Raw genomic sequence first — 8,509 nt, forward strand, 5'->3', positions numbered from 1 at the left:
GTACCCCCGCCGATCAACTGCTCCCGGTGTTGGCAGTTGGAACTGCTCAATTAGGGATCTGCACAGCTCCGAAGACGGAATAGTGGTCGTGTATTGCACATCCGCCCCCTATTGATTTAAATAGATGACAGATGAGCAGTACCCGGCCATGTCTACTACACAGATAACATAGCTGTGCAGCTCCTTTAACTGAGAAGTTCCGGCCACTGCTGACATCAGCAAATAGTACTGGATGCTGCACCCCTGCAGATCAGATATTGATGACCTATCCTAAGGATCAGCCATCAGTGTTAAGCTATCTTAACACATTGCGTTTTTGCTGCAGCAAAACCTGATCTCTTGCCAGGAGGTTTGTTCAGGATTTTTCTTGCTTTTTTGCTTGTTTTTTTGGTGCGTTTTTTTCACGGTCCCTTTGTCTCTTTATGCATGTACATAAAAAGTTCAGTGGAAAAAAAAATCTCATACTGGTTTTGGCATAAAAAACGCTGAAAAACATGACACCTGCGTTTTTTTCACCACCCATTACTTCCAATGGGTGAAAAACAGCTGAAAGAAGTGACATGCTCTATTCTGCAAAAAAACATGCGAAGCACAAAATCCTGAACAAAAAAACCCAAGATGTGTGGATGAGATTTCTGAAATCTCATAGACTTTGCTGGTACTGTAAAATAGCAGAAAATTTGCATTAAAAAAATGCAATGTGTGAACATAGCCTTAAAGTCCCAGACAACGTCTTTAACAGTGCAAAGTATAGCAGAAGCTTTGTAATTTATAAACACACTGACACACGGACCGGACACTGATGGTAAAAACGGACACACGGACCGGACACTGATGGTAAAGACGGACACACGGACCGGACACTGATGGTAAAGACGGACACACGGACCGGACACTGATGGTAAAGACGGACACACAAACCGGACACTGATGGTAAAGACGGACACACGGACCGGACACTGATGGTAAAGACGGACACACAAACCGGACACCGCTACCATTTTTCAGACGAGTTTAAACCAGGACATGTGATTGAGGCAAGCAGGACTTATGGGCTCACTAAGCAGGACCGATTTAAACGGTTATTTCTAAAATACTGAAGGAGATGTCGTCTACTGGATAACCCCAGCTCAACCCACTGCAGTCAGGGCGGCATTGGGCACTTGTGTGATGTAGAGGCAGGCAGCAGGGCACTGCAGACTATAAGCACACCTCCGTGGGCTCCATATTGGCTGGCTGGGCTGCTCAGCACTAAATTGAAGCACTGATTGTGCTGACACATTTCCCTTTAGATTGGGGCTGCTAGAATTCCGCTTTACATGATGAATGCAGTACTGTCATTAGTTAATAGGGGTGAATCCTGCTGTAAGAAGTATGGACAGCATTCAAGTGACTGGTTCCTTTCCAGGGCCCGGTACAATAAACATGTGAATACTCCTTGAGACGTGTAGTAAGGAAACATTCTACTTTATTTAAAAAAAAAAGTCCTAGAAGGCCTCGGCTTGTGTCCGGATGCTACAGGTACATAGAGAAGGAATGGCGGCATGGCACTGGAAGCAATGGTCCCACCACATTCATCTTCATGCACAACACAGATCCTTTATGTGGGGCGTCTGCTGACAGGTGAGGTCCCTGCAGGAGGCAGCTGCTGCAGCCAGTGATCTTATCATATACTGTCCAGTTTCTTCAGAATAAAAGGAGCTGTCAGAAAACAGAATGGCCATATTAGTACTAGGAGCAGCAAGGCAGGAGGGAGGCTGCGCACCGCACCGATCGTCCGTGCACAAGGGAAGAGACTCGCACAACTATGGCACGCATGCGTGGTACTTACTGATCCTCAGAACGGCCACATAGATGAGGAAGTTCCGCACGGAGCTGATGACGTCCTGCCGCATCTTGGCCCGCAGCTCTTCTGGATCGGCTTTCGGCCCAATACCTTCTAGTCGGAACATGACTCCACTTCTGACAGGTCTCCTGCAGATGCCTGCGCTCAGTGCGCTGAGATACTGGAGGTCAGCCGCAAGAGACGCGAGAATTGGACGTAGTACGGGAGCCGTAGAGGGACAGTTCCCGGTGACATCACGTGTGTAGATAGTGCGCACGGCGCTACTAATATGTCACGTGACTGCTCGCAGTTCTTCTTGGCTTATTGCTGCCGGCAGCAGCCTGTCACGGCAAAGCTCCTATTGTATAATGTGAGGGTGAGGTGCCTCACTGAGCCATGGAAGATATACGAGATAGCCTGCGGAAAATGACCCCAATCAGCCCACGAAAACAGCCCTGACCTATTGACTTGGTATCTAGCAGGAAGATGGAAATATGCCACAGAAGGGGAGTAATGGCATTTATAGAAACCCCAGAGCAAAGCTGCCCTCTGCAGGCTGCCACCCGTCCAGGACTTCCAGGACAGGAGTTGTGCCCTGTTCTGAAAAGAAATGTAAGGCGTCTGTGATTTTTTTATTTAAGCTGAAGGAAATGATATTCATTATTTTTACTGTAATTCTTATTTTACAGTGAATGCAACTAATAATAATTATTATTGCATTCACTGTAAAATGATAATTACAGTAAAAATAATAAATATCATTTCCTTCAGCTTAAATAAAAATTATAATTATTATTTCTATAGCGCCTATATATTCCGCAGCACTTTACATTTTAGAGGGGACTTGTACAGACAATAAAAGACATTACAGAATAACAATAATCACATAAATCAACAGATACAAGGAGGAGAGAGGGCCCTGTTCGCAAACTTACAATCTAATGCGGGCCTGCCCAGCATACGGCCCGCCGAAGGTTGTTGTACGGCCCGCCGAAGGTTGTTGTACGGCCCGCCGAAGGTTGTTGTACGGCCCGCCGAAGGTTGTTGTACGGCCCGCCGAAGGTTGTTGTACGGCCCGCCGAAGGTTGTTGTACGGCCCTCCGAAGGTTGTTGTACGGCCCTCCGAAGGTTGTTGTACGGCCCTCCGAAGGTTGTTGTACGGCCCTCCGAAGGTTATTGTACGACCCGCCGAAGGTTGTACGGCCCGCCGAAGGTTGTTGTATGGCCCGCAGAGCTGGCCAGAAGATGCCGCTCTGTTCTCCTGTATAGTCAAATGTATTCGTGTCATGCAGCGCTGGGAGTGAGGCAGAATAGAGCGCCTTAGTACCCGCCACAACGTGCATGGCATGATGAGGTCAGCACGCTGCTGATGTCATCACACTCCTGCCGACACCAGCCCAGCAAAGGAGAAGAGACGGTGCGGCCAATAGTAAGGCTGCGTGCCCACTATACGTTTTCAAGCGTTTCTTCCGCAGAATTTCCGCAGTGAAAACGCTTGGTAATACGTGCACCATGGTCCCCAATGATAATCCGCATGTACTGTGCACATGCTTTGGAAATTTCCGCTGCAGATTATCATTGCGGAAAAATCCGCACCATGTCCATTATTGCGGAAACGCGGTGTAATTGCCGCCATTGACTTGCATTGGACCGCGTGACATCTGCATCACTGCATCTGCACATGCGGATATCACACGGTTCAATGTGCGGATGGTACCCAGGCCTGGCGAAGAGGAGACTCTCCTCCAGACCCGGGTACCATAGTACCTGTAAAAAAAAGAATTAAAATTAAGATTATACTTACCTTCTGATGTTCCCCGGACTCCTCAGCGTTGCGTACGATGTGTTGCGCGGCTCGTGGTGGTGTGAGGACCTGACATGACGTCATGGAGTCATGTGACAGGTCACGCGACTGCCGATGTCACATGACTCAATGACGTCATCGCAGGTCCTTCACACCACCACGAGACATCGGGGAGACCGGACGCATCGGAGAAGGAGACCGGGAGGACATCGGAAGGTAAGTATAATGTTTATTTTTTATTTTTCACCATTCTTATTCTTTTTTTTTTAACTAACTTGGTCACACTACTATAAATCCATGCCGGTTGCATGGATTTACATAGTGTGACCAAGTTGTCAAGCACTTTCCAAGTGATGCTAAAAATCGGTTGGAAAAGCGCTTGATAACCTGCATGCAGAAATGCATGCAAAAACGCTTGACAAACGCTTCTACCTGGCCGGAAAAACGCATGTACATTCCACATGCGTTTTTCCTGCCAGGGAGAAGCTTAAAAAATATGCAGCATTTCTGCATCGTGGGCACTTAGCTTAAATGCTCCATGAAGGAGCCGAAGATCAAATACCTTATTAATGTGGATGAGGGGGTCGGAGTTATAGTGAAGGCATATATTGGCGGTGACAGTTGTGAAAGGAGGCACAGTTTTATGAAAGACAGTTCTGGTGATGGGGTGCTTTGCTCAGAGGGGTGTGTGTGTTTGGAGGGGGATTTTGCAGAGGGGCAGCGTGCAGGGGGGATATTTTGGAGAGGGACAGTGTGCAGCAGGGCTGTGGAGTGGGTAAGCCAAACCTCTGACTACCAACTCAGACTCCACAGCCCTGCCTCGCTCCTGAGCATGTACATAAAGTGCAGCACAGATTCATCTCACCTAAAAGCAGAGATCCTTAGATCAGGAACAGAACAGACATTTATAGGACATTTCATAACTTTCCCAAATTCTTATTAAAACATTTACCGCACATACTGCATTGTACTACTGTACTCAATTTATTATATATTTTAGGAGTCGGAGTCGGTCCATTTTATACTGACTCCGACTCCACCAAAATGAACTCCGACTCCACAACTCTGACTCTGACTCCACAGCCCTGGTGTGCAGGGGATATTTTGCAAAGGGGCAGTGTGCGGGGGAATATTTTGGAGAGGAACACTGCAGAGGGGATATTTTGTGCAGGAAGCACAGACAATTATTAATTTAGGAGCGCAGCAAGGGAGATATTTTTATTTATGGGACAGTATATATTTATTTTTAAGGGCACCTTGTCGGGAAGTGCTGCTGAAGACAGAGTAGAGGTAAGTCTGCAGAGACGACCTCTGGGCATGAAATCTCATCATGGCGTCTGTGCTACATGGAGACAAAAGGGATGGCAGTGATCAGAGAAGATGTCATCTATAAGGTACCTGGGTGTAAATGTCTATTTGTGATACTGCATGCGCCTCATCAGTGCTGTGCAGTAGCGTAGCTACCATGGCGGCAGAGGGTGCGGACGCTGTGCACTTAACTATATCGGAGTGCACAGTGCTCCGATATACTTAAACCAGGGCTGCACAGCAAGCGACTCGCCGGATCCCTTCTCCCTGTGCTCCGCTGTATTCACGTCTCTTAGACGTGATGCATCTGAGTGACACTGCAGCACTAGGAGGTAAGGGAGCTATCATCATCTCCCCGCCCCGATGTGCAGTAGAGTGAAGAGGTTGCACACAGCTGACCTCATCACCAGGGCTGTGGAGTCGGTAAGCCAAACCTCCGACTCCTCAATTTCCATGACTCCGACTCCACGACTCCAAATCCCTCATACTTGGCTCATGTTTAAGTGATAAATTTACTGTAGCACAGATTCATCTCAGCTAAAAGTTTAGACCCGTAGATCAGGAATAGGACAGACATTTATAGGACATTTCATAACTTTCCCAAATTCTGCATTGAACTACTGTACCCAATTTATTATATATTTTAGGAGTCGAAGTTGGTCCATTTTATACCGACTCCAAGACTCCGACTCCACAGCCCTGCTTATCACTCTGCTGCTGTCATTGAGCTGCGGCGCAGAGGGGCAAAGGACAAGTTGTGCTTGCACGTTATGGGGCAGTGAGGAAAATTGTGAGGGAGCAGCAAGGGGGGTGGACCATATAGAAAAGTGTTGGGAAAGTAAGTAGAGGAGGAAGCAGGTGAGCAATATGGATGAGTGAGTTGGGTGGCCATATGGAGAAATAGGTGTTTAGTATGAAGAAGTGGGGGGACAGTATGGAGAGGTGGGAGCGTAGGAGACAATATGGGTAAGGGGGAACAGGATGGAGAATTGGGAGCGTCTGAGGGCCATATGGAGAAAAGGGAATGTGGTGGGATTGTATGGAGAAGTGGGGGGACCATATGTAGAAGTGGGGGACATTATGAAGAGGTGGGGGGAGCGTGGGTGGACCGTATGGAGAAGTGGGTGTACAATATGAAGAAGTGGGGGGACAGTATAGAGAGATGGGAGCATAGGGAACAATATGGAGAAATGTGGGTACAGAATGGAGAATTGGAAGCGTGTGGGTCCATATGTAGAAGTGGGAGTGTGAGGGGATTGTATGGAGAAGTAGTGGAACAATAAGAGATGGGAGCGTGGGGGGACAGTATGGAGAGCTGAGAGCGTGGCGAACAATATGGAGAAGTGGGACCATAGTATGGGGAAGTGTGGGCACAGTATGTAGAGATTGGAGCATGAGGGGACAGTATGGAGAGGTGAGAGCTTTGGGGACAATATGGAGACATGGGGGCACAGTATGGAGAAGTTGAATTAATGTACTGACAGTGCATCTGGTAATGGATTCATGTACTGACCGTGGTTCTGATCATATACAAATGTACCAATCTATAACTGATCAGAAGTTGTCACCCTGCTGAGGCGGTCACCTTTCTGCCACTGCCACCCTACCCCTACTGTAGCCGTCACCCTGCTGCCGCCATCACCCTGTTGCCGAAGTGGGAAAGGTAAGCACTTTATAGAGCCAAAACTTATAGTGACTTTAATTGTATATGAGGGATGTTAATGTGAAGGCACACTATCTTGTGGGCTGTATGCAGAGGAGGAAAAGTGTGGTTCTAGTGCTATATTCATCTACTGGTTCTGGTACTGCATTCATTTACCAACAGTAGCTATGGTGCTGCATTCATGTACTGATGGTGGTTCTGTGTATATGTGAGCTGTGGGCCCACCATACTGTGTATAGGGAAGCTGTGGGGCATTATATTGTGTATCAGGGAGCTATGGGCCCATCATACTGTATATAGGGGAGCCGTGAGGACGTCATACTCTGTATAAGGGAGCTTTGGGTTCACTATACTGTATATAGAGGAGCTGTATATTGGGGGACCCATTGGACATTATTAAATGTCAAGTGGACACTATTGAATCATTATTGTTATATGGGCACTCAGAGTATTGTAACCATCAAAGGGGCAAAATGTGGATACTTTTCTAGGGCATTTGCACAGTGCATTCATCTTTTTAAGGCAGCAATTTTACCATCTAGAGGGCACAACGGAGGCATTATTACTTTCCAACGGCACAGTGGTGACATTACTATGTGGGGCACTAAGATGAGCTCTGTTTTTGTACCACACAGCAGGTGCAGTAATAGTGACACATTTGACAGTTGAGGCTCAGTATTGGGGTATCAGCAGGATGAGGAGTTTGTGCAGGTTGGGAATAGATAGGGACAGGGCTGGATGTGTGAGAAGTCAAATGTGTTTTCTTTGTAATCTCTGCAGACGAGTCCTGGCTGGAGAAGTTGTCATGTTGGTCTGGGCCAGATGGAAAAGACGGGAAAATGAACTACTCCACCAGAGAAAAAGTCAGCTGTAAGTTACTATATACAGTGGTGGCCAAAAGTATTGGCACCCCTGCAATTCTGTCAGATAATCCTCAGTTTCTTCCTGAAAATGATTGCAATCACAACTTCTTTGGTATTATTATCTTCATTTAATTTGTCTTCAATGAAAAAACACAAAAAGAATTGTCCTAAAGCCAAATTGGATACAATTCCACACCAAACCTAAAAAAGGGGGTGGACAAAAGTATTGGCACTGTTTGAAAAATCATGTGATGCTTCTCTAATTCGTGTAATTAACAGCAGCTGTAACTTACCTGTGGCACCTAACAGGTGTTGGCAATAACGAAATCACACTTGCAGCCAGTTATCATGGATTAAAGTTGACTCAACCTCTGTCCTGTGTCCTTGTGTGTACCACATTGAGCATGGAGAAAAGAAAGAAGACCAAAGAACTGTCTGAGGACTTAAGAAACCAAATTGTGAGGAAGCATGAGCAATCTCAAGGCTACAAGTCCATCTCCAAAGACCTAAATGTTCCTGTGTCTTCCGTGCGCAGTGTCATCAAGAAGTTTAAAGCCCATGGCACTGTGGCTAACCTCCCTAGATGTGGACGGAAAAGAAAAATTGACGAGAGATTTCAACGCAAGATTGTGCGGATGGTGGATAAAGAACCTCGACTAACATCCAAACAAGTTCAAGCTGCCCTGCAGTCCGAGGGTACAACAGTGTCAACCCGTACTATCCGTCGGCGTCTGAATGAAAAGGGACTGTATGGTAGGATACCCAGGAAGACCCCACTTCTTACCCCGAGACATAAAAAAGCCAGGCTGGAGTTTGCCAAAACTTACCTGAGAAAGCCTAAAATGTTTTGGAAGAATGTTCTCTGGTCAGATGAGACAAAAATAGAGCTTTTTGGGAAAAAGCATCAACATAGAGTGTACAGGAAAAAAAAAGAGGCATTGAAAGAAAAGAACACGGTCCCTACAGTCAAACATGGCGGAGGTTCCCTGATGTTTTGAGGTTGCTTTGCTGCTTCTGGCACTGGACTGCTTGACCGTGTGCATGGC

The 8,509-nt window shown here is 46.8% G+C and overlaps 1 protein-coding gene across 1 annotated transcript; it reads right to left on the reverse strand.

Moving 5' to 3' along the window:
- Positions 1 to 1,451: 1,451 nt before the first annotated feature.
- On the reverse strand, positions 1,452 to 2,082 carry TOMM5 (translocase of outer mitochondrial membrane 5). The gene is made up of 2 exons (XM_073651885.1): positions 1,832 to 2,082; positions 1,452 to 1,701 (listed from the first exon to the last, which is right to left on the reverse strand). Exons 1-2 carry the CDS (start codon positions 1,950 to 1,952, stop codon positions 1,667 to 1,669), a joined length of 156 nt encoding a protein of 51 aa, XP_073507986.1. The 5' UTR covers positions 1,953 to 2,082; the 3' UTR covers positions 1,452 to 1,666.
- Between the last annotated feature and the right edge of the window lie 6,427 nt (positions 2,083 to 8,509).

Source organism: Phyllobates terribilis, unplaced genomic scaffold, assembly GCF_046119375.1.
Source record: "Phyllobates terribilis strain yellow unplaced genomic scaffold, ASM4611937v1 Scaffold_1__5_contigs__length_1240528914, whole genome shotgun sequence".
In the NCBI taxonomy this organism is placed as follows: domain Eukaryota; kingdom Metazoa; phylum Chordata; class Amphibia; order Anura; family Dendrobatidae; genus Phyllobates; species Phyllobates terribilis.